General features: G+C 55.4%; 1 protein-coding gene across 1 annotated transcript in view; it reads right to left on the bottom strand.

The window, feature by feature from the left end:
• Positions 1-1,983: 1,983 nt before the first annotated feature.
• Positions 1,984-25,178, bottom strand: part of SMAD6 (SMAD family member 6) — a 75,516-nt gene continuing 52,321 nt past the window's right edge. The window contains exon 4 of the mRNA XM_077881585.1: positions 1,984-3,079. Within this exon, the coding sequence (XP_077737711.1) occupies positions 2,535-3,079 (545 nt within the window). The 3' untranslated portion in view covers positions 1,984-2,534. The remainder of the gene's footprint in view (positions 3,080-25,178) is intronic.

Raw genomic sequence — 25,178 nt, 5'->3', positions numbered from 1 at the left:
TTGTCCTGACATGGGAGGGCTCCAGCCTCCCTCTCCCGTCCCAGCCCCGTATTACTAACAGCGGATACGCACTGATGATGGACCAGGAACTGTGTGATGTCCTTATTTCTCCCAATTTGAACCTACTCCCCGGGCAGGAACAATCCTATCCCCGTTTTATACCACCTCATGGTAACACCGAGGCACGTTGGGAGGTCTCTGGAGTCACTCTGTAGTGGCAGACGCAGGATTTGAACCCACGCAACCTGGCTCCAGAGCACGAGTGTCTGCAGACTACCTTCCCCTGCCTCCTGGGTGTTCCATGCAATGGACACCCCATGGTTTCTTCCATTCCCACGGCGTCAGCCCTTTGCTCCTGTCCCCTCCGCCACCCTTAGCCTGTCACTTGCCTGTGAGGACCAGGGCCCGAGAACCGGCTCCTTATTCCATCTCACACTCTGCTAACTGCCCGAGTCCGAAGCAGCCCCCACACCGACCCCACACCGACCCCACACCAAGAATAGCCCAGGAAGGCAAGCATCGCCGGTGGGCACCTTCAGGACAGGGCCTCGGTGTGCGGTCCCCGGTGCGCGCAGCAGCTGCCCGTGCCAGAGGCGCAGGAGGCCTGGGTGCGGGGACAGGATCAGCCGGGGTGGGGACAAGACTCCATCGGGAAGTAACTTGGGGAAAGAACGTAAAATGGTGTATTTCTCAGGGGATGCGGTGGCCACGGTCCCCCGCCCCGTGCCATTCATTCTCTCGTGCTCCCTCCCTCGTCGTTCGCAGGAGTGGGTCTCGGGATCAGTAGACTCTGGCGAGGAGACGCACGTCACTTTCGAGGTAAGGGGATAAAGGACGGCGGCTGCCCTCTTGGTCTCTCTCCTTTGGACCCTTTGCTCTGGGGGAAGCCACATCACGAGTGGTGAGGGACTGAAGCCTCCAGCCCACAGCCCCTTGAGGGAGCGTGGAAGCGGGTCGTGGGGCTGCAGACAAGCCTCAGATGCCTGCAGCCCTGGCCGACAGCTCGACTGCAGCCCACGGGACCCTGAACCCCAGCACCCCGCGAGCCCTCCTGCATTCTTGAACACAGAAACTGAGAGATAAGAAATGTCAGTTTCAAGCTGCTCCGTTTTAGGAGGATTTATTACGCAGCGACAGATAATACACACGACTTCTCAGAGCATTTAATATGCTAATGTAAATCTCCAAGAAAGAAGATATACAATGTGACATTCCCCTTAGTTATCTGGCCAAGGCAGCCTTTCTTTCTTTTTTTTTTTTCTTTTTTTTTTTTTTTTTGAGTTTTCTCAAGAGAGAAAACTGCTTTAATATGGCTCTGGTCCTACCATTAAATGTGACTTCTAACCCTGATCTGTTATGAGCTAGTCATTTGCTCTTCTAGAATCTCAACTCTCTTCCCTTTTATAGAGTAGAAAGAAACAACCTGCCTTTGCGTGAATCCTAAATACAACCCCCATGGCCTAGTTCTGAGCTCTTTGGTGAGGGGTGGGAGAGTGGCTTGTCTAGGTCCCAAAGGAGCTTCACCCTGGGACTCGGGTGGGTTTTTTGAAGGTGGCAGGTGGGCTCAAGGACCTGTCTTTCTTTCTCAGGCCATTTCCCCAGAGTGGTGAGAGTTAATGTCTTCTGGCTTGTGCACAGTTCAGAGATGGGAGGCATGGACCTGAGCCTCCTCCATCAAACTGGCAGAGCTTACTACCCAGGATGGGACTACCCAGGATGGGTTAGCTCCCCCCACCCCCCGGCCCCCTGCCCCAATCCTGAGGACACAGTGGGGCCATGGCAGGAGGGTGCATCAGAACCTTCTCTGACCTTGACAGTAAACACATGCGCTTCCTTCCTTCTCAATCTATCACTTCTACTCTTTACCTGGTAAAAGACTGAAATCAAGTTTCAGGATGCTGGATCCATAGGCCAGAAACCCACTGAAGCCCTGCATGCCCCCTCTTTGTTAAAAAAGAAGACATTAAAAAAAAAAAAAAAAGCTATAATGCGAATACTTTATTATCAACGAGTGACTGGTATTAGTTTTTTGTTTGTTTTTTGTTTGTTTGTTTTTTTTTTGTCTGGGCATGAGATTTCAAAAACCATACACCAAACCCAGGCTCTTCCACCTAGCTCTGCTGTATCATTTCCTTTAAAAAAAACAAAAAAAAACAAAAACAAAAACACACACACACACACAACGAAACAAAAACAAGACCAAAACAACAAATAATAATAATAATAATAAAGCAGAGGAGGAAGGAGGAGAGGAGAGAAAATATATTTGTATTGAAAGAATGATAAGCCAAAGTGCGTCTTTCTTTTGTCCATATACACACATTGCACCATACATAAATAATTACATTGTAAAAATGACTCCATAATTACAAGTATAATATATATTTCCATATAATATATAAAACTTTATATTAAATCTAGGTAGATGATATTTGGGGGAGGGGAGGGGAGGGGGGTCTCGTCCGTGGAGGGAAGGGGGGCTGTGTCTCTGGGCAGGGGAGGGGGGGGGCAGGCCGCTGCCTCGGTGGCCGCCACTATCTGTGGTTGTTGAGGAGGACCTCGAGCCAGCAGGGGCAGGAGGTGATGAACTGCCGCGAGTAGCAGGGCCCCCAGCCCTTGGCGAAGCTGATGCGCACGCTGTTGGGGTCGTAGGGGCCGTCGGCGGCGTCGGGCTCAGGCCCCTGCTGCAGCAGCCCCGAGCGCTCGAAGTCGAACACCTTGATGGAGTAGCCGGGGGGCACCTTGCGCACCACGAGGGCGCGGCCGCCACCGGGTGCATCGAGCGTCGGGGAGTTGACGAAGATGGGGTGCTCGCCCCGGTTGTAGGCCCACACGCCGTCGGGCTCCTTGCTGAGCAGGATGCCGAAGCCGATCTTGCTGCGCGTGCGGCGCACCGACTCGCTGCGCGGCTCCAGGTTGAGCTGGCCCAAGCAGAAGCCGCTGCCCTGAGGTAGGTCGTAGAAGATGCTCACGGCCTGGTCGTACACCGCGTAGAGGCGGCCCACGCGGGTCCGGTGCTCCCAGTAGGCCACGCTGCACCAGTGGCTCGGCTTGGTGGCATCCGGAGACATGCTGGCGTCTGCGGGGCAAGCACAGGGCACGGGGTGCGGGGTGGGGTTAGTGGGGGGCAGTGGGGTGCAGGTGCACGGGGGGAGAGGTGAGGAGCAGGAGGTGGCAGGGTGGGCTGCAAGGGGGGGGACGAGGGGCGGAGTGGGGGCTGTTTCCAGCATCGGGTGTGCAGAACAGCCCTGTCCCCACGTGAGCGAAGGAGGAACCGAAGGCCGTGTGTGAGCTCACAGGGAGGGCGAGTCACCCACTGTGTGCTCGCTGCCCCGGGTACACAAACACAAACCACACCCGGCTCCTGCCTGGAGAATTTTCCAAGCTCAAGCCAGCAGGGGCGGGACAACACCCCCCCGCCTTGTCACCCCTCTGCCCCACACACCCAAAGGAGGGGCCGAACACCGTGCACCCACAAGGTTGCAGGTGTTGCACACTGCACTTCTGACTCTACACCTGACCTCACTGGGTGTTCAATCACTCCACGACGAAGCCACCTTCTCCTCGGTTTACAGAGGAGGATCTGGGACTTGGCAGGCGGCAGCAGCCTGTCAAAGGCCACCCAGCTAGTGAGTGGCACCGCCAGGATCTGAAGCCCACCAGGCCGAGCCTCAACCTGAACAGAGAGGGGCTGAGCTGTTAGAAGGGGCATAAATCACCACTCCCAGGGCACGCGGGCATGGGAAGGCGCAGTGGGGTGGGGCAGATGGCCCCCAGAATCCCCCTTCCAGCCCAGACTGTTCCCAGCCTTGGCGCTGAGCGTGATGCCTTGTTTCTCAGTGACCCCCGCGGCCCACCCTTCAAGGCGGCTCTCCTGGCATGAAGTGCACATTTTCACCCAGACTGCGGCCCCTTCTGTGAGACACGGAGGCTGAGGGGCTCTGAGCCTTAAAGCAGATTGCCCCGCAGGGCTCCAGAGATGGCCAGTTCTCTCCAAGGTGTGTGCTGCTCCTCTCTGGACAGCCAAGGGGTGGCCTAGATGGCTGCGATCCCTTTCCCCTCCAGCTGGAGGCATTTCTACACGTCTGGATAATTTTCCGACCCCAGACCTAAGACCGGATAGAGACCAGGGCCTGAGCCCCGTCCTTGCTGCTCTCATGTGTGGCCAGCTTCTCAGATTCTGAAGCCTTTGAACATCTGGTCTTTCCTTTGAGCCCACAGCTCTGAGAGGCAGGTGGGCACCCCTGACCGCTCGGAGTGAGGCGGCACGTTCCCACACAGCCCCTGCATGGGGGCTTACTCCTTACGTGCACGGGGAGTTCTCCTGAGAATGTGATGGGAGCACAGCGAGGCACTTGAGGGCATGTCTGCCCCAAGAGAAACGGACCGAAGTCCAACCAAACCCGGGTTGAAAACACTAACAACTTCATTCAGGAGCCTGGGCGAGGTCAACTCCGTCTGCCTGTCGCCCAGCCCCGCCTAGAAGCCCCAGGGCAGCAGGGTGACAGGGCCCCTCAGATCCTCCTATGCGCTGGGAGGCCCGCCCAGCCACCTAGCAGGAAACCGGCTTCCCCAAGGGCCTCCTGTAGGCCGCCAACTCCACTGAGGCCTTGGACTGGGCACAGCCCCAAAGGGCGTGCCCCTCACCCTCTGCCTGGTTGCTGAGGTCCCAGACACAGGTCCCTAGGCCACCCCCTGGGAATGTATTAATTTGCCTCAGAGTCTCCTGCAGGCTCCTCCTGGTTCTAGCCAGTGGGGAGAGAAGAGACTCTGATCCTTGCCCCTTGGCCAGCAGGTAGAGCAACAGGTCTAGCCTGTGGGGGGTGACCGAGCTGCAGGCACTAGGCCAGGCCCAGCAGGTGGGCAGCCAGGGCACTCCAGGCCACCGCCCCTCTCTCCAGGCATCCATCCGGTACAGGTCTGAGAGTTTCTTTTCTTTTCTTTCTTTTTTTTAAAATCTATTTATTCATGAGACACACACGCAGAGAGAGAGGCCGAGACACAGGCAGAGGGAGAAGCAGGCTCCCTGCAGGGAGCCCGATGCGGGACCCGATCCCGGGACCCCAGGACCACGACCTGGGCCGAAGGCAGGCGTCAAACCGCTGAGCCACCCAGGGATCCCTGGTCTGGGAGTTTCTAAGTGCCAGGAAAGCGGTGCTGTCCCAGCCTGGCCGTGAAACCCCAGCGCCAGCCTTCTCGCGAGCGGTGACGCGGTGACGATTCCTCTAGTGCACGAGACCCGGAGAGGTAGGGAGGCAAACATCTGGGCCTGGAGAACGCTGGGGGATAGGAGAGGCAACGTGCATCGCCGAAAGCCTCCATCAGCCAGGCGCCTTCTTCCCAGCAGCCTTGGTTCATTTCTATCATCACCCCATTTTACAGGTGAGGAAACTGAGGCGCAGGGAGGGGCCGTGAGCTGGTCGAGGGTCCAGACGAGCGAGCACCAGAGCCAGCATCGGTGCCAGGCCACACTCCAGAGCGGGGCTCTTGCCCACGCTCCAGGCAGTCTCCCCCCTGAAGCCCCCCCTCCCCGCAGTCTTCCTGTGTGTAATGAGGCTGCTCTCACGGTCTGAGTCCTAGGGGTGCCCACCCACAGCCAGTGAGTCACTCCCCCACCCCACGCTGAAAGGCCTTCGCTCCCGACGGCTCAGCAGCCTCACTGAGTGAGACTTACTGCTTTCCCCACTTTACAGATAAGGCTCAGAGGGCCACCCAGTCGTAAAGTGGCAGCTCTGCCCCAGGGTGGAGCCCCTCCATAGTAAAAGGCAAAGAAGCACTTTGGCAGTCAGAATTGGGGCGGGGGTGGGGAGGAGGGAAGGAGGGAGGTTGAGAGTAATGGAACTCAGGGCAGGTGCGGGGGGGTGGGAGGGGGACACTCCCTGTCCCCCACCCCTTAGCTCCTCCCACCCCAGCCAGGCCAAATGCCCCTCATCATCTACCCCCACCCCAGCCCTGCCCCAGTACTCCTCACAGGACCGGATCCTGTGCTTAGGAGATGAACCCCACAGAGCTACCCAAGGACCCAGCCTGCCCCAAGTGTCTGGCTCAGGGACACTGGCTGGGCCAGGCCTCACCTCCTACAGCCTCTCTGGTTAAGCAGACTGGGTAACACTTCATCACGCCTGGGCTCCTGGCCAAGGCTTGCAAATTCCGGGAGATGGACTGCTGCCTCTGAGAAGCCCTCCCTGATCCCTCCCTCCCATGCACCAACAGCCTTCAGTATGGTCACTTCCGAGGCCTGGGCAGGTGTCTATGCTGCCAGTCAGTGCCCCTGGCTGGTCTAGACTTTCCAGTAGGAAAGGGTGGGCCTCAGTCCTCTCTACCTCTGTCCCAAGACTGCATGTATCACTAGGGTGCTTTTAGAACATGCTAAAAGGGAAGGAGGGAGGAAATAAAAATTCATCCTAAGAGCCCACTGCCCTCACCTCTAGCTCCCATTGGATTGGGGCCGGTGGTCGCAAGCCCCAAGGGATGGTGGACAAGGTCTGAGGTCTCCCGAGAGCAAGCCAGCAAATAAGCACATCACCATGGTCAGGACCTCCCGGTCCCCATCCAGCTTTTGGGGTCTTGGGGCTCCAGAGCTTGGGGGACCCAGTGACATCATCTTATCCAGGGAACCCCAACACTCTGGCCTTTCTCAAACCAATACATTAACGGAGGGATTGTGAATGTACAGGGTTACTACTGTTTTATTTTGTCACGTGTAGAGTTATTACAAACCCCAAGACCATCCACTACCACTAGCACAAAAGAAAGTGTAATTTGATACTAATAAAATAGATAGGGCCTATATCAGAAATGTCAAAGTTAACCAAGTGGATTACAAGAAATTTTCTTCTTTCCTTGTGAATCAGGGAAAACGTACTCCTGAGACTGGCCTGTGGGAACCACTAATTGAATCCAATGTCCTCACGCCACACAGATGGCACCCCAGGGGTACAGGGCGACTCACCTGAGCACACACAGCAGCAGAGGGCAGAACTGGGGCCAGAACTTGAGAACCTAGAATTCTAATCTAATGCTCATCACATGAGCTGAAGGGTTTCAGAGTGAGACGGACCTCAGGCTCTCACCACTGGCCGGATGTGTGGCCATGGACGAGCCACAGAGTGTCCCTAAGCCTCAGTCTCCCACAGGTAAGATGGATTTATTCATAATCCAGCGCCTCATTTATACAGATCATCTTTGGATTTTCGGGAAACTCCAGCAGGAGATCAATGGGGTGCAGAAAGACGTAGCTGTCCATTTACTGGCCCCAGTGCTGGCCCTAACCCTTCAAAGGCCAGGGCTCCTGAGGGGTGTCAGGGGTCACAACCCAGTGTCACCACCAGGGGAGGTTACAACAGGATAGCGGATGGCAGTTCCCCACCTCCACCCCCACCTTCACGAACTGTAACCCATGGTACTGGTACTGTCTAGAACTAAGTCGAGTGCCGCTGTGGCTCTGTTTACACACTTTCACACACACACACGTGCACACATACACACACGTGTGGATTCGGGTCTCATGCAGTGTGGCTGCCACAATCCGACATGCTCTCTGCGAGTGAGAAAGCAGGGCCCCCAAACCTTTGCCCTCCCCGCAGTGGCAAAGCCCCACTCCTCCGCCAGGCTGCCACTCAGGGTGCAAGGGGACAGTCTTTTGCAGAAGATCTTTTTCTCCTCGTGGCTCCAAGGCTGTGGTCCCGCCATCAACCTAATTAGGCACCAGCTCCTTAATTGCAAATAAATACCAGGGAGTCAGACCCGAGTGAACAACATCAAAGATGACCGCGCTCTGACCGAAACTCCTGCTCACTACCCCCTGCTCGGGGCCTGGCCTAGTTCCCAGCCAGGCTCTGGGTCCCGGCTGGGAGGGCTCTGGGGGGTGGGGGTGGGGGGGAGGCTCGGTCTGGTGCTGTGTCTGGGGCAGACCTAGCAGAGTAGCCCCGGGCAGGGGGTCAGGAGTCCTGCGGTCAGGGGTCCGCCTCTGGGCCTGATGCCAGTTCATCTTCCTTCGTGCCCGGCCTCAGGCTTCCCATCTGAACAATGAGCTCGAGATTGCTGTGATTCCGGGAAATGCTCACAGCAGCTCTCCGGCAGTCACCCAAACTCGGCAGAGAGCTCTCAGATGTCCATCAACGGGAGGATGGATATTATGGACAGAATATTAGTGAACCCCTGAAATTCAGATACTGAAATCGTAACCCCCCAGTGTGCCTTTGAAGGCAGGGCCTTTGGGGGGGGGTGCTTAGGTCACAGGGGGGTAGAACTCTCACTAATGGGATCAGCACCTTCATCAGAGGACACAGAGAATACAGCTGTCTAGGAACTGGGAGCAGGGCCCTCACTAAACTCCCAAACTGCCAGCACTTTGATCTCAGGACCACCCCCACCCCCCACCACCCCCCCCCCGCCCAGCCCCAGGAACCATAAGAAAGAAATATGTGTTGTGTAAGCCACCTGGGCTATGACACTTTTGTTCTAGCAGTCCAGGCACACGAAAAAGAATGGAAACGCAAAAATAAGGTACATCCATACAACGGAACACCACTCACCTATAAAAACGAGAGAATTAGTGAAACACGCAGCACTGCGGATGGATCTCAAAGATATTGCGCCAAGTGAAAGAAGCCAGACACAGAAGATAGGCTGTTTGTTTCTATTTATGTAACATTCTTGAGTAGACAAAACTAACCTACAGGGATAGAAATCAGACCAGGAATTACCTCCAGGGAGCAGAGGTGACTGGGGAGGGACGTGTGGGAACGTCCTGGGATGATGTACCTGGATTGGTACAATGGGAACTCGGGGGTATATGCGTGGTCAAAACTCACCACCTGTACCCCGAGGAGCTGGGCATTTCGCTGCAGGTATGATGCCTTGAAGGACTCAAAAGGCAGAGAGAGGGAATGTGCTGCCAGGCCAGCTCCCCGTGGCTGTCCTGGAGTGGCCTCAGCAGGGCTCTGTGGTGGCCCAGGGGACAGCCCCTGCGCTTCCAGACTAGGCAGGGGTGGCCCGGCCTCCCGGTGGTACCCACATTCCTGCCACCAGAGGGTGGTGGACGCCTGCGGTGGGCAAGAGGACAACAGGCCCTCTCCCCTACGCCGGAGCCAGCCCGTCGGGTGGTTGGCATGCCTTCCTCTTGGCCTCTCTGCCCAGTGAGTGTGCTGTGAGCCCAACGTGTAATTGGGGGCGGGGGGTACTAGGGCAACAAGGGGCCCACTGCAGCCTGGGGGAGGCGGGGAGAGCTGAAATCCCAAGAAGAGCCTTTAGCTTCTTCGAATCAGCAGTTTTCTATCAAAACAAAGGGCAGGAACGTTCCTGTGTGCTCCCCCGTGGGCCGCACGCTCCAAAAGCCTGAGCACACGCAGTGCAGCTTGTCTTCCTCGTGATCCCCCCCTTTCCATTTGGCCAAAGGGCCTCGGACCTGGCCATCCTGTGAAGGGAACCAGAGATGTGCCCAGATTCAAGTCTCTGGCTCTAAGAGAGGTGGACATGAGGGCTCGGAGCGTTTGCAGGCTGGGCCCCGAGTCCTCCTGGTCCCCAGGGGCCTGGCCGGGCCGCCCATACTCCTCCGTGTTTAAACTTTGTTGCTGCTTCACACGCTCAGGGCCACAGCAGCCTCCCTGCCTCTCCAGAGGCTGGATGGAAAAGGCCGACCTCAAATAAACACAGAGCAACGCTGGACAGACCCAGACCCCACTGAGGGCCAGGAAGGGAGACTCAGAGGCCCAGAGAGGTGAAGTGACTTGCCCAGGGTCACCCAGTAAGTTGGTGGCGGAAGCCGGAGAGGAGCCCAGCGGCTGGCTCTTCCAACCCCCTTTTCCTGGGCCGCACCGGGGCCTCCTGCCCTCCTGGAAAGCTCCTTTCTTCTGTCCCATGTCATGCCTGTGGCTTCAAGTTCCCGTCCAACCGGCAGCTTTTTCATCTGCGGCTCCCAGGCCTGGGAGTAATTATGTGGCCCTGCATCTGGTTAACCTAACACCCCTTTAAAAGCCCTGTTTGCCCATTAGATAAGTAGTTTTTGTAATCAAACTTAAGGGGGGAAAAGGAGTTTCCACTTAACCTTCCTTTGTCATTTTAAGCTGCAGAAATGGCTTTGGGTTTTGCAGCAAGTCCAGAGATGCAGCATTAATTAGAGGCTCTTTTTTTTTTTTCCTTTGTTAAGGGAGGGGGAGACTGGTCCTTTATCCACTGGGCTCTGGCAGTAGAAGCGGAGAAGGAATGTGCACGGGGCCATGTTAATGGTCAACAGCTTAGAACGAGCCTCTCTGCTGAACTCTTTCCAAAAGCAGGGCTCAGCTGACAGGAGTTTCCTCTTATTCGCTCCCACTCGCCCCTCCCCACCCCCCACCTCAGCTCCAGCACCTTTGGCTCCTAGAGGAAGCCAGGCTTCCAAGAGGAAGTTCCTAATCGGTCATTACATCACGGGCGGTCTGGCCACCGCTGCCGCCTGCACGGAGTCCACCTCAGGGGCTCTTTCAGCTGCTGGTCCCTGGGGCCGGGGACTGTGCTTGCCACCACCCTGCAGACAGTAGGCCGGCCAGCTGCTCTGCTCCGGGGTTTTTACCCCCAAGACAGGGACACGATGGGAGTACCAAGGGGGGATGACAGCAGGGGAGGAGGGAAGCCAGGAAACACAGCCGGGGTGGCCAAAAGTGACGATTTTGCAGATGCAAAAACGGAGGCCAGGAGAGGTAAAGTGCCGTGCCAAGGCACAGTGGAAATACGCCTTCCGGCTGGGACCCCTCAGGTCTCCGGCACAGGGCTGGATTTAAGAGCACAGGCTTCCTGCCTGTGAATCTCAGCTCTGTCACTCACCCGCTGGGAAATGTGGGGCACGCGACTTTACCACCCTGATCCTCAGTTTCCTAATCTGAAAAATGGGGATGCAATCATTGCTCACTTCGTGGGGCTGTCGGGATTCATGTCAAGGGCATCCAATAATGCCTGGTTCAACATGAGCCCTCCGTAAACAACAGCTGTCCTTACTCTTACCAATATTGTTAACCACCGTACAATCTTATCTCTATTATGTGTTATTTGTATATATTATTTAACTGACTGAGTCAGCTCCGTAGTTCATAAAGGTATTCACATTAGGTAATAATATCTACAAAGATAAGACTTGCCAATGGAGTTGAGAATCAAGGGGGAATAACAGTAGTAGGGATAATAATAATAAAAGACACCAGCCAGTAATACTAATAATCCTAATATATACCAGCCATCACTTAATGAACCTCTACCTAGTGGCCGCAGAATATGAAGCACTTTAAACACACTATTTCCGCATCCTGGCAAGTCACTTTCCACTCCCACCACTCCTCCCAGTCATTCGTTCCCATCTCAAGATGAAGGAAGCCAGGCCCGAACTTCAGCCCTCAGCTAGGAAGTTGCAAAGCTGGGATCTGAGCTCGACTACCTGGGCTCGGAGACGGTGGACTCTGCGTTACTCCTGTGGTTGCAACCTAGGACAGCAGGGTAATGTGACAGGGACTGCACGGGAACAACCTAGCCAGGGCCGCTAGGAGCTGGCGGGGAGGGCTCTATAAAGACTGGATATTAAAAGGGGTCCCTGGGGGCGCCTGAGTGGCTCAGTAGGTTGTGTCTTTGACTCAGGTCAAGATCTCGGGTCCCTGGGATCGAGCCCCCCATCGGGCTCCCTGCTCCTCCCCCTCTCCCATACTTATGCCTCCCCCCACCCCCGCCACCTCAAATAAATACATAAAATCTTTTAAAAAGATAGTCTTTAGATGCAGCAGTGCAGGGGGCCACCACCCCATCGTGTGCTGCCCACCTTACCATAACCAGGAGGGCAGTGGGGTTCTCATAGGGCATACCTTGTAACAGTTACCAGTGGCCCCCCGCGTAGTCCTACAAACACATATACCTTCTTAGTTTTTAAGTATAGTTTCTGCCACACACTCCCACCACTCCACAACCCAGTGAGCATCTTCTCGAGGCTACAGTGCAGAATGGTGGCCTTGGGAAAGGGCTACTAACCCAGGCTGAGCCCCTGGGGGTGCGGGGAGGGGCCGGGCACTTCATCCATTCTCTCCTTGGAAACTCCCAAGTCCAAGAGGTGGAATCACTCCCCCTTCTCAGAGGACGGAGCCCGGGATGGAGGGGCCACACGGCAATGCAGTGTGGGGATCCTGGCTGGCCAGCCTGACACTCTCTGCTGAGCCCTTCCTGTTGCCTCATGTGCTCCCTCTGCTCTCCGGGGTGCTCCCCAGAGCCTTTGCCCTGGATGGGCATGGGACGAGGGGTGCAAGGATAGTCGGTGGCCACAGGCCATAACCGGCCTTCTCTAGGGAAAGGCCTTTCTTCCAGCCTTGGCGCCCTGACCCTGGCCTGCCCGGCCCCATGTCTCTGGCGGAACAAAGTGGCAGCCCGGGCTGAGGTGGGTAAGGTTTCCATTCCTTTATCTCGGGCAGTATTCAAACAAGTCCTGAAAAGTGAACTCCTCGTGCACTCCTGGTGGAAAACAAGTTCCCACCCGGCGCCCTAACACACAGGCCTACTCTGCGTCCCCGCCCCCACTTTCCTGGGACCTGCTGCTCCAGGGGAGGCAGGGAGACCCAGCAGAGGAGCCACGCCGGGCCTGCTACCATCAGCATCCATCTCTTTCTCCCACCTGCCCAGAGATTGTTCCAGTCTCCCTGCACTAAGGGAGCTACGGCTTTTCTCCCTGGCTCTCAGTGCTCTGTGGTCCAAGCTCCCTTCAGACAACACCCTGCAGGCAGCTGCAGCCTCAGAGGGCCACCGAGGCTGCCATCAGCCCCGGGGACCAGAGGACACCGGTGTACCTGCCTGGACCAGCCTGGCCCTCCTCAAGGAAACCCAGCCAGCTGAGCCTAGACAGAAGACCCTGAGGAAGCAGGGCCTGGGACAGAGTCCAGGTGGGTGAATCCAGGTTCCCTGTGCCCTGCGAGGGAAGGTCGGAGAAGTGTCTGGAAGGGAGAGACAGCGATAAGCAGCTTATAAAATCAGCCCACACTTTTAGAGAAGGAACCAGTTTCTGCAACAAAAGCTGCTGAACTTTGCTCCCATTCCAAGTCCTCTTTTGTCTTATCACAAAGTCAGACTCTGAATCTGTTTGTTTGTTTTCTTAGCCAGAGACCTACTGGGGTGGGAAAGCCTTGCTTTTCATATTGCCCCTGGAAAGATTCTAAAATAACACTATTGGGGCAAGATAATAAAGCTGGGCACCTCGGTCCCCAGCAGAGAGGTGGTGGTTATGAGAAGGGGCCCCCAAATCCTCCCTGCCTGCAGGTGGGCAGGGTTGATGGCCTGAATTCCCAAATTCACGCGCAAACCAAGCCCCTCCCCACTCTTCAGGGTTCTAGGTCTTTTCATCTTCAGGCCTTAGGTGCCAACATTCACTGATTCAACTCAACCTTGACTCCCCCGTTGAATCCGAGACCACAGAGCACAAAATCGGCCCTGTGGGGGTTCAGACGGGGGTGTGTATGTGTGTGTGTGTGTGTGTGCGTGCGCGCAGCGGACAGCCTGGGCATGCAGCAGAGGGGCAGGGGTGCGGTATGCGGCAGATGGCAGGTGCTTTAGGGAAGCCCCTCTCTGGGCACATTCCTGTCCTGCAGGCTCCCAGAACTGGGAGAATTTGGGGCACCTCTACTTTTATTTCCCAAATACAATTGGCGTTTTTTGCTGGCAAACCTCCTGCCCCCACACTTCTACTCAGACCCAATGTAAAGCCAGAAAAACAAAGTACCTCAAAATCGCCCTCAATCAGCCCATCTCAGCTCGCAGGTGCAGGAACCCAATGCTGGTACAGACACAGCCCATAACCAGGTAAGGTCCCCACAGCTTGGGCCCCTCAAATCCCTGGCCCCGCCATCTCCCGCCATTGGGGTCCCTCAGCTCCCTGTGCCTTAACTCCCTACTCTGGGACTACTCTGTCCATCCTACTCTCGCTCAATCTGGCAGGCTCCTGAGACCACGGGCGGTGGAGAGGTGAACTGGTGCAAATCCAAACAGCTCTGTTACTGTGGGCAGGTGCCTACATCTCTGAGTGCCAGGACCAGCTACAAAATTCTTGGGCTCAATACAAAAATGAAAATGCAGGGCTCCTTGTTCAAAAATTATTCAAGGGGCACCTGAGTGGCTCAGTCGGTTGAGCCTTCGCCTCTTGATCTCAGCTCAGGTCTTGATCTCAGGGATGGGAGTTCAACCCCCAGCGTGGAGCCTCCTTAAAAAAATTATCCAGAATTTCAGCAGTGAAGGTAGTGCATTAAACTGAGCAGAGGCCCCTTCTGAGTGCAGGTCCCGAGCGGGGCACACGCTGCATGCCAGGAAGGTGTCTCTGCTGAGTACTAGCTTCCTCTTGCAGAGTACCTCACTCAAAGCGAGTCAGTGAAGGTCCTAACAACAGTTTCCTCCCCAACATTGGTCAGACTCCTGCTCAAACATCAAGACCCCTATGTCATCTCCTTTGAAAAGCCTTCCTCAAGTCCCTGGGTGTGACCACGTCCTATTTGATGCTGTCATCAGGAGGGCATGCGTCTCCACCCCATTTGTCCCGTGCAGGCTGGCCTGGGATTACGCTGCCCTCGGCTCTGCCTCTCTCCCCCTGGGCCCGACACCATGAGCCTGACAGAGTGCCCTCAATGATGGGGTACTGGGTGGATTTTTACATCCAAGAGCTGGGAGGGTGGCTGGGAAATATATGGGTCTCCCCTGGGTTTGAAAAAAGGTTGAAAGGGGGCAACCCTGATGTTCAGAGGCAGGACACCGAGGCAGGGAGGGAGAGGCATCCTTCCTATTTGCTGATCCTCATGAACCAGCCTGGTTGATGGAATCCCAGATGAGCTCGCTCTGTGCAAGGCTGGTTTCAGGGCTCCCCCTCCCCCAAAACGCCTACAGCCTACAGTCATCCGTCTGGCAATGGGGGTGGACTTAACTTTTCTGGCTTGCTAAGTCTATGAGGGTGAAGGGAACAGAGGGCATGGCTCTGAATGGAAGAGCCAAAGAACAGGGTGGGAGGCTTGTCTCCTTATTTGCATAGCTCTCAAAAATAAGCCTCATCTAATACTGGCCTGTTGTTATTTACCAACGACAGTGTCACGTGACCTCTGCACGTCAAACACACCTGCCTTGATTTACACTAAAGCAGCAGGTTAGGATAAGCACCCCCAAATTAAAGTACCAGAGGCAGGGGCATTCAATTCAAAAATAATCCTCGCATTAAATCCTTTTCTTTAAAATATCCTTTTGTGACATAAAAGTACATAAACCACACCTCTTCGGTGAATACAGAGTCCTGCCCGCTGGGTTCTCTTAAAATGAGGGCTGCCTGGATCATTCTTGTATATTTCTAGAACAAACAGGAGGGCTTTGTAATAAGCAAAAAACTAATATTGACTGGAGAGATCATTAAGCCACAATTAAATACTAATAGTTGCCGTGAAGAATGCAGTAACATGAGATTTAAATGTTCCCTGCAAAAATGTTGCAAAATGACCCACGGGCTTGGCAGAAGCTCACCTTGAGACCAGGTCTCTGGTTTGTGGCTGTGCTACTGTGCGGCTTGAAGCAGCTGAAGCTGCCCGGTGCGTCCCTGCCCAAGCTCCAAGCTCCAAGCTGCCTATAAAGAGCTGGCTTGTTTGATCTGGGGCTGGAGGTGCAGGGGAGGGAGGGAGCCAGTCTGTCTGTCCATCCCGTCAGGCTAGCACGTGGACACGGTCCCACAGACCTGGCCCCACGTTTCAACCCAAGTCTGACACTCGTTTCCACAATAGCAGGAGGCCAAGCTTGGTTCCTGCAGCCCCTACAACCCAGGCCAAGAAAGTGGCTCTATCCCCCAATCAGTGGGATACTGTTTTGTTTTTTTTTTAACTATGGAGGGTTTTCCAATTCTCCAAGCCCATTCATAAGTGACCCCGCTTTATGTTATGGCATCTAAAGCTCAGAGGGGTGGGCTGACTGCCCCACTGCCCAGGGTTAACCAGGAAGCGGGATCAGGGCTTGTCCATGTCTTCTGAGGCTGGAGGCGCTCCTCTACTGTCACTGCCTCCCGCCAGGCACCCCGGGAAGGTGAGCCATCCCCTCAGTAACAGCTTCTATTTCTCAAAGTAATTCTTCAACCTGTGTCTGAATACACACGGGCTCACACTATAGGAATCAGGTCAACGCATCAATGATACGAGAGCGATGTGCTTCACCTGGTCTCCCAAGTGGCTAACTTCAGCTAAGCGGGGCATATGGCTTATTTGCCACGATCCACTTCTTAATCCTTGATTTCTTCCAGAAAAGACAAGAAGCCCAGAAGACATCTGGGCTGAACCCAACTGATGGCAATGCCCAAGTGCCTTCTAGCACTACCTCCCCCTGTTGGGGGGCTGTTTGCAGCTGAGGAGACCTGAGTGCTAGTGAGAGAGACGAGTGTCTTTCCTGAATCACGGGCAGGCACGAAGGGAGTCTTGGGGAAGGAGGCTGAATAATCGGGTCTACCCTAACTAGCAGCACATGCCTGGCACGCATGGGCCCAGCGAACCCTAACAGGGATTTGCTAAGTAATGACCCTTTCGGTTGCCGCAGGTACCCTCTGCCCTTGCTGGGTTGTCACTGACACCTCATCTCGAGTCATGCTATGGGAATCCAGCTGCTAGGGAGCAGCTACTGTCTACGTGCTGCAACCTCATTTAACCCTGATGACAATCCCAGGTATAATCTCCCCGAGGAGCAAACGGAGGCTCAGGGAGGTGACACGGCCAGTTAGTGTGGATTGGAACCCAGGACAGCCAGACTCCTCCTCCACACCCACCATTCCTTCCGTTCCTCCTCAAAGAGCATGTCCCGGTGGGCACTCAACTAGCCCAGCCCGAGCCCCGCCAGGCGGCCGGTGCAGTCCTTCTCCCTGCCGTCTCCCACGGGTGTGCCTCGCGCCTCCTCCGCCGAGGCTGGCGCCGGCCACACTGCCCCCCACCCTTTCCTCCTCCCTTCCAGTGGGCACGAATGGCCCTGCAGGCCGCCAGCGTCTGCATTCCTGGAGCACATGCCCAAGTTGGGCCCACTAAGGAGGATCCCAAGTAATTCAGCCCATAAATCACGGCCATTGTGAATTTCCCTTTTAGCCACAGGCAAAGTCAAACTTTTCCTTCCCCCACTGTAGTTAACCACTCTTTGTTCACTGTATCTCTCGCAGCTCCGCCTGGCTGGGGGCCAGCTCTCAATTATTAATTAATCTGGGAGGCGCAGGTTGCATTCCTGGCCACCTAACCACTTCCTCCTCAGTCAGTTGGAGCTCCCGGGCCAGGCCCTTAGTCGCATCAAGCCTCGCACAACATCCCAGCCCTGTCTTGTGGCCATCGCTGCAAGAAAGGGCGCTTAAAACCAGTTAAAAATACCAGCGCGAACCCCAAATGCCCAGAAGTCTCCTTCTTTTCCAGCTCCACCCCAAGCTGGGTGCCACCATCACCATAACACCCTGACACGCCTCGGTTTCCTATCTGCGCAATGGGGAGATGTTCCCCCAGACATGCAAGGTTGCTGTGTGTGTGTGCACGTGTGCACACGTGCAGGAAGAAGGTAACTGGTGAACCCACCCCTGAGAATTCTCACTGGCCAGAAAAGGAGACCCCAAGACTTGAAGCTGAGAGGCCATGAGAGGCTAGGAAGGTGCTGCCTCTAATTGCACCTGCTCCCTCGCTCTGTCCTCACTGGAGGAAGGAGAAGAGCAGGCAGCTGGGTGACTGAAGGCAGGAGACGCTACAGTTGAGCTCAGGTTTGTTAAAGTCATTCAGGCACCTGCAGACACGGTGCGGAAGAGTATGGAAGTATGGGCCTCTCTTCATCTGGGTCAAGTCTTTGGGAGGCCTTTGCATGGCAACGCCCCAAGAAATCTGGGCATCAGCAGAACAAGATGACCATTCTTGGTGTGAAGTTGGGCCCCACCCCCATGACAGTGAGATCCAGGTGTGAAATCAGAGCACGGGTCTTCTACGACCAGTGCCACACCCTTGGACCAAGAAGGACCTTTAATTCCTAATGAGAAGTAGTGCTACCAGGCTGATGCCAGTGCTGGCTGGCGGGCTGAATGTCGACAGTGAGCCATGAAGACCAGTGAAGGACCAAAATGGTAGAGGAAACACATCAGATCATAAAAAAAAGGATGAACAGTTGTTGTTGCTGGAAAGTGCCATCAAGTATCCCTAAGTCATCTTCCTCCTTTTCTCCTTCCTCTACTGGCCCCATACACACCCCCACGATATGCCAACCTCACCAACAAGTATCCCTTGGTCATCTTCCTCCTTTTCTTCTTCCTCCACTGGCACACTGTTTTTGATCTGATAAAGACAGACAATCTGTCCCTGGAGTCTTCACATAACGTTGACACTCTAAGGAGGAAGGAACACTTTTTGCTTCCCTTACCCTCAGCGCTGAGGCTCTTGGATAAAGCACGCATGCTGCCAAGATAAATGATTGTGCACATACAATAAAGTACCATTAATTAGGACTCCTAAATCCAGAGTTTGTAATAATTCCGAAAGCAGCTGGGTTGAAGTTAAAAAAAAAAAAAAGTTTTGATAAACAAATGCAAAATATAAATAAGGTTCGGGAGAACTGTTTATCCTACGAGGGCTGTATAAACAACTGGCATACCGATTACAAATCGCTCTTATCTGTTCACTCAAGCACATCTCTAAATGACCTCCAACGGGAAACATTATCCGGTTAGCATCACAGTCTGTGGTATTTGAAAATCACAAAACTTGGTTTCTTAGAGAGCAGCCTTTGCAATCACCCCACCCCCCCAATCCAATCTGCCTGCATCGGTGAGGAGTCCCCAAGTTGCCACTATTCCCTCTCCACGTATCTGGGAGAGGAAGCCACTTGGAAGGCTGGACCCCCAGCACCCCGGGGTCCCTCAGCGGCTGCCCAGGAAGGCGTGGAGCCCTCAGCTCCAGCACGCCACCCTGCCACCTAGTTATCTCCGCACCCAGCTTAAAGAAGCAATGTTTCCTAGGGCGTTGGGCCCTGGCGCCCCAGGGCCCCAGCCAACCAGGGCAACTGCACATGAGCGCGGGAGGGGAGGGCCTCACCCCGTGCGGAAACCCCTCGGGCGGCCACTGCAGTAGATGAACCAAGGCCAGTCCTGGCCTCCTTGGTGGCTGACACATCAGCCAGGCTCCCCTGCTCTCAACTGGGGAGGCGGCTGCATTTTCAACGAATACCGTTTCCTGGGGAGCAGGCAAGGTGAGGGGCCCGCAGATAGGCCCAGGAGTGCGGGGTGGCAGGAAGAGGCCCCGGGGGAGGCTGGGAAGCCGTCAAGCTGCGAGGGCGTGTTGGTCCTGGCCCGCGAGGGACAGACTGCAAGGCCCCAGAGAGACGGGCAGGGGGCCAAGCTGGAAATACCGAGGGCCGCTCCAGCTCCAGCAGGCGGCCCTGCCAAGTCGGGGAGGCGGCACTGACCGGGGAATGGCAGGTTCCGGCCGGGCGGGTCCCCAAGGCCACCGAGTCAGGAGCAACCGCCTGCGTCTCCGGGCACGTGGGGACCAGAGCCGTGCCAGGGAGACCCAGAGCCGCCAGTCTCCCTGGGGTGCCTCTGTCCTGGCGCTACCCCGCGGCCAGCCAGCCTCAGCCCGCCCCCCCAAGGAACGCAGAGCCCCTGAAGTGGCACTGACCTTGGCAGGGAGTCAGGCCTGGCCTCCAGGCCACAAGATTCTTCTTCTCCCTCCACCTTCTGTCTCCTAGCTCTGGAGGGGCTCCACAGAGCCCCCTGGGATTGCCGCCCATGTGAGGCCTACTGCTCCTGGCCTTGTGAGCATTTCAGATGTCTTCTGCATCATCAAGACCCTGAGAGCATCCGCTGGGCGATGGAGCCAGCCTCGGAGGGGCTCCCGAGGCTAGCAGGGGCCTCTTGGCTGCATCCCCTGGGGTGGACTCATCTTGTGGGGCAGGGAAGCCGGGCGTACTGGTGGGTGCTTTTTCTCTGCTGCGCCAACTCCTCTGCCCCTCCCTCTGGGGCTTCAGAAATTGTTATCAGTCAAACCAACAAAAACACTGAGGCAGGGGCTTGCACACGCATGCATCCTGCCGCCAGATGGACATTTGGCCACAGACCCCGTGGGCTCTGTAATGGACCCACAGACGGAGGACCTTCATCCGGACGTTTGGAATCTGAGCACGACTTGGTTCAACCCTTGCCCTCCTCTTGGTCGTTACGGTAAAACCAGCAGATGGACCCACTTACTTACAAAGACCCACCAAGAACCACATCCCAGTGGGTCATTCCGCCAGTCTGAGCCTCTCTACCTTCTCAAAGCGCCCCCTCCTGACCGCTCCCACCCAGCCACGAGAGCTGCCCCAAACATGTGGAGCTCCACCCTGAAACCCTGAAAGCAAATTCCCTGAGGGGAAAGAGTGGGTCGGATGTTTTCAGGAACCACTCATTGTGGGTTTGGGGTCCCGCCAACAGAAGTACCACAGAGACGCGAGGAGAGCCGTTTGCTGAGCAGGCTGGCTCCTCCCCCGTGCTCCCTAAGCGCCTACTGTGTGCAAGGGGGCCGCGACACAAGGCTCCCTGGGAGGACAGGGTCCTAACAGGGTGAGGGAGGTGCTGGAGGCTGAAGTGAGGACGAGATGACGGAGATGTCAAAGGAAATCAGAGAGACTCTTATTTTTGTAAACATCATTCTTTCTGGTCAGTTCCAAGTTATTTAGTGGGTTCTACACACATATTTCTTCCCTCAAACCAAAATAGCCCTCCCTAAGACTTCCAGTCGGAGAGGAGTAAAAGAAACAGCATAAACATTCTTTGCAGCTGGCCTATAGGAGGTGAGCGCCAGCCTGGGCCTGTAGCTAACTGCAAGCCCGTGCAAGGCCCCACCCACCGTGAGTTCTGAGGGCTGTGTCCCTGGTCCCAATTCAGAGGGGACCTTGTCACCTGGGGAAGCCATCCACCAGTCGAATGGGTCCTGTGAATGTCCAGGAGTTGAGGGTAAAGGGGGCACGCCACTCTTGGATTGGTGGAAACTCTGAAAATTATAGAGGGCCATGGAACATACCATCTAACAGCACCATCATGCTTATTTTCAAAGCGAAACTTGGAGGACGTTAGGGGAAATCAGGATTCTTGGGGACTTGCTAAATGTCAGGGCTATAGACCCATTCGGCCCAACGCCCTTCCTTTACAGAAGAAGAAACTGAGGCTCTGAGAGCAGAAATCATTTGCCAGAGGTCAGGCAGCAGGGCCAGGCCGCAGAGCTAGGAAAAGCCTTTCTCTGAGGAAAGCCTCGGTCCTCGATACCACTGAGCTCAAGGAACAAATAATCCTGATGAGTCCAGCCAACACGAATTATTTTTGCAAAAGGGTCTGTTTGTTTGTTCTTGTGGGTAACAAGGAGAGAGTCCTTCCTCGCTTCGCAGTCGGAGCAACCCCCGCCTCTGCCTGAGAAGTGACCCGCCCCGGCTGGCCGGCACCACCACAGACTCTCAGGCAAAGGATGTGCGTTGCAAAAATGGGGCAAAGTTTCCTATTCTGAAGATAACATTGTAAGACACAGGAAGTCTGCGAGCAGAGCCTGCGTTTCCAGAAAGGTCTCTGCACACCCATTCGCAACCACTTCCATTGTACAGGGTTGCTGGAGATTCGAGGCTGGGGGATGGGGAAGGAGGTGTGGGGACAGTCCTGGGAAGGGGCAGCAGCCACTGGCCAGGTAAGGGTCCAGAGAGGGCTTTCTAGTTGCCCAGGTTCACTGGGCCTCCCCGCAACGCAGACCCCAATCGGAGGCCTGGCTTCCTATCTTGAAAACTAAAAGGGTTAAGACAGCCTGTGTTTCTCCTGCTTTGGGCCCTTGTGTCCAGATTCCCAGGCCCCGCCCCTGGAGATTCTGATTCATGGGTCCTGGGTGGAGCCCGGGAACCTATGTTTTTTTGCAAGATTTAAGAGGCCCCTTTTCTGGCTGATATGTCATGGTCCCAAGAGTGGAGGGTTCACCAGCCTGGCATGTAGTGAGAGAGCTGGCTTCCTCGAGGGAGGAATGACAGGGACAGGAAGGAGACCGAACCAAACGGGACTTCCTAGCATCAGACGGACGTGGCGGTCCCAGCGCCAGGTCGGGAGACCGGCAGGGAAGGCGACACTCTGGAGCCACCGCGGATGGCCCTGACTCTGTGTCTGGGTGTGTGTGAGGACAGAGCCTCGGGTCAGTCAGTGCGCACCTCCACGTGAGACTGGGAATCAAGGACCTCGGTTCAAATCCCAACAAATGGCCTCAGCCCCTCTGGGCCTCGGGTTCCCCATCTGCAAAATGGGATCAAGAGCACCCACAACAAAGAGGGCAGCCTGGATGGCTCAGCGGTTTAGCGCTGCCTTCGACCCAGGGCGTGATCCTGGAGTCCTGGGATCGAGTCCCACATCAGGCTCCCTGCATGGAGCCTGCTTCTCCCTCTGCCTGTGTCTCTGCCTGTGTGTGTGTGTGTGTGTGTGTGTGTGTGTCATGAATAAATAAATAAAATCTTTAAAAAGAAAAAAAAAGAGCACCCACAACAAAGAATTGTCAGATGGAGACTTCTGTGCTAATAGCTGACATGTCCTACAAGCTCATCATGTGCCAGGCACACCTAGTTCCCATAACAACCCTAGGAGGTGATGGTATTTAGTGCCCCATTTCGCAGACAAGGGGGACCCTGAGGCCTCTTGGCCAATCCAAGGTGGTGCCCAGAATCACAAACATTCAGTCTGGCCTCTCTCTCCGCTCCAGCAGGAGTGCAGCAGGCAGCGAGGCTCTCCACAGATGCTGCCTTCCTCCCACGGGACTGCCCAGAACCTACACTATGCACAAAACTGTCCTCCCGGGGGATCAGGAGACCAGCTGCACCTCTGCCCTAAGAACTCCAAGTCCAGGGAAGAGAGCATGAGGCTACCGAAGGGCATTAGAATGCTCATTTATGAATGAGGGGCACGAGGCAAAGAAGGCTGGACCCCCAAATCCATCTAGGGGTGGACAGCCAAGGGTGGGGGAGGGGAAAGGAAGGGAAGGGGAAAGAAAGCAGTGCTCCAGGGTGAGGAATGGCCTGGGCCAAGGTGCTCCGGCAGGAGAAGACAAGGCAAAACAGTCTCCTGTGGCCAGACAACACAACACAGTAGGGCTCATGGAGAAAAAAGCATACAGACGTTGGCAAGGGCCAGACCATACAAGATCTCGAATATCCAACTGGTGTTGAGCACTTGTGTCGTGGTGCAGGCATAAGGAGCCACGCAAAGGTGGGCACGGAGGGTCAGGGACCTGACTGTTCCCTGCTGTTTCGTGGGTGCACACCCCCCCCCAAAGATCACTGGCTCATTAAGGGTAGGAACGGTGGCCACACCTGGGAGTGACAAATACAAGGCGGCAGGTGGATTTTCTAAGTGGGAATCTAGGACTGCACAAAGCACGCAGTGCTGAAGCTCTGGAGCTTTTTCTTCTGATCTTTGTCAAGCCCGTTTAAGATACGACAGACCGCTCTAGTTTAAAAAATCCGAGGGTTGAGCAAAGACCTGGTATAGTACGGTGAGACAAGGGTCTGAAAATACATATATATCAACAAGTTTACAGTGTCGTTCACGATTCTCTGTGTCTGTCCACTGGATCTGTCAAGTTCTGAAAGCCCTGTGTGATAAAGTCTTATTCTTCTGAGGGTTTGTCAAATTCTTTTTCTGATTTCTGTCGATCTTTGATTTAGATATTTCAAAGCTACGCTGTTAGGTGTATAAAGGTGCTTCGTTATTATTATTTTTTTTAAAGATTTTATTTATTTATGAGAGACACAGAGAGAGGCAGAGACACAGGCAGAGGGAGAAGCAGGCTCCATGCAGGGAGCCCGATGCGGGACTCGATCCCTGGACTCCAGGATCATGCCCTGGGCCAAAGGCAGATGCTCAATCTCTGAGCCACCCAGGGACCCCTGGACCTTCTTATATAATTTTGTTTAGGTGTGTCTCTTCTGGAAATCCAGCATATACTTGAGAGCTTCTATTACATCTATTGTCGCTAGTGTCTAAACTTGCCTTACGTTTGTTACCTGCTTTTTGTTTGTTGTTTGGTTTTTTTAATCTACCATGTTTTGTCGTTTAGAGTAGTTAACTCCCAGGAAGAAAGTGGGATTTGGGGGTGGGGGGGTGCAGAAAGGAAGACTTCTGCTTTATCAGTGTATTTTGAATTTTATATAAAGAGAATGTAAGTCCATTACTTGCGCGATGACACACGATTTTATATTTAACGACAGAAAGGAGCTTTAAAGGACCAAGAGTCATGAACACACAAGGATCCGTATGATGAATTCTAGAGTCAACAAAAGTCCCAGTCACACTTTCCTTCCCACCACCTCCACTCGCAGATACGAAGACAACAACAACTTTATATAAATGGAGTTTATATAATGGGCAGTTTGCTGCAGGGAGGCTCCGGGCCTCTCCGTCAGGCTGACCAGAAACTGGGAAGCGGCTCCCTGAGGTCACAGGCGGCGGCCCTCCCGCCCTGGCCCCAGCCAGGCCATCTCCACGTTTCCAGAGGGCCCCGGCCCCAGTGCCCGGCCCACTGCGCTCCCCGCGGCTCTGTTGTCTTGCCAGCACTTCCTCCAGCTCAGCGGACATTCCGGCATCCAGGGCGTGTGTGCGGAATGCGTGCTCCGGGCAGGCCCAGCCCCGCGCCCCCTGCGCTGAACCACTGCCCCTGCTCTCCTGCCAGCCCCGCCCCCAGGATGGCCTGGGGCTCCCTCCCGGAGCAGGGGCCACATGAGACCTCGGAGACCTCTGAGAGGCTGTGGGCGAGGCCCTGACAGGGGCCTGGGGAGTGGGGGACGGCCCCCCTGAGGGGGTGAGATGCTCCCCCCTCCAGGAGCCATCAGGTGTGATCCCTGGGGAGTGGGGGAACAGGCCCCCCCCAGGGGTGAGATGCTCCCCCCTCCAGGAGCCATCAGGAGTGATCCCTGGGGAGTGGGGGACAGGCCCCCCCCCAGGGGTGAGATGCTCCCCCCTCCAGGAGCCATCAGGAGTGCTGCCCTGGGTAGTGGGGGACAGGCCCCCCCCCAGGGGGTGAGATGCTCCCCCCTCCAGGAGCCATCAGGAGTGCTGCCCTGGCCTCATGCTGTGCTGTCGTCTCTGGGCCTCTGCCCCAAGATGCCAAATATTTGTCCACTGTCTCCTGACGCCACACAAGTCCCTGTCATTCTGGGTGACTCCTCATTAA

This window comes from Canis aureus, chromosome 32 (genome assembly GCF_053574225.1).
Source record: "Canis aureus isolate CA01 chromosome 32, VMU_Caureus_v.1.0, whole genome shotgun sequence".
In the NCBI taxonomy this organism is placed as follows: domain Eukaryota; kingdom Metazoa; phylum Chordata; class Mammalia; order Carnivora; family Canidae; genus Canis; species Canis aureus.
Note: the sequence above shows the minus strand (reverse complement) of the source record. Positions and strands in the feature narration are given on the sequence as shown.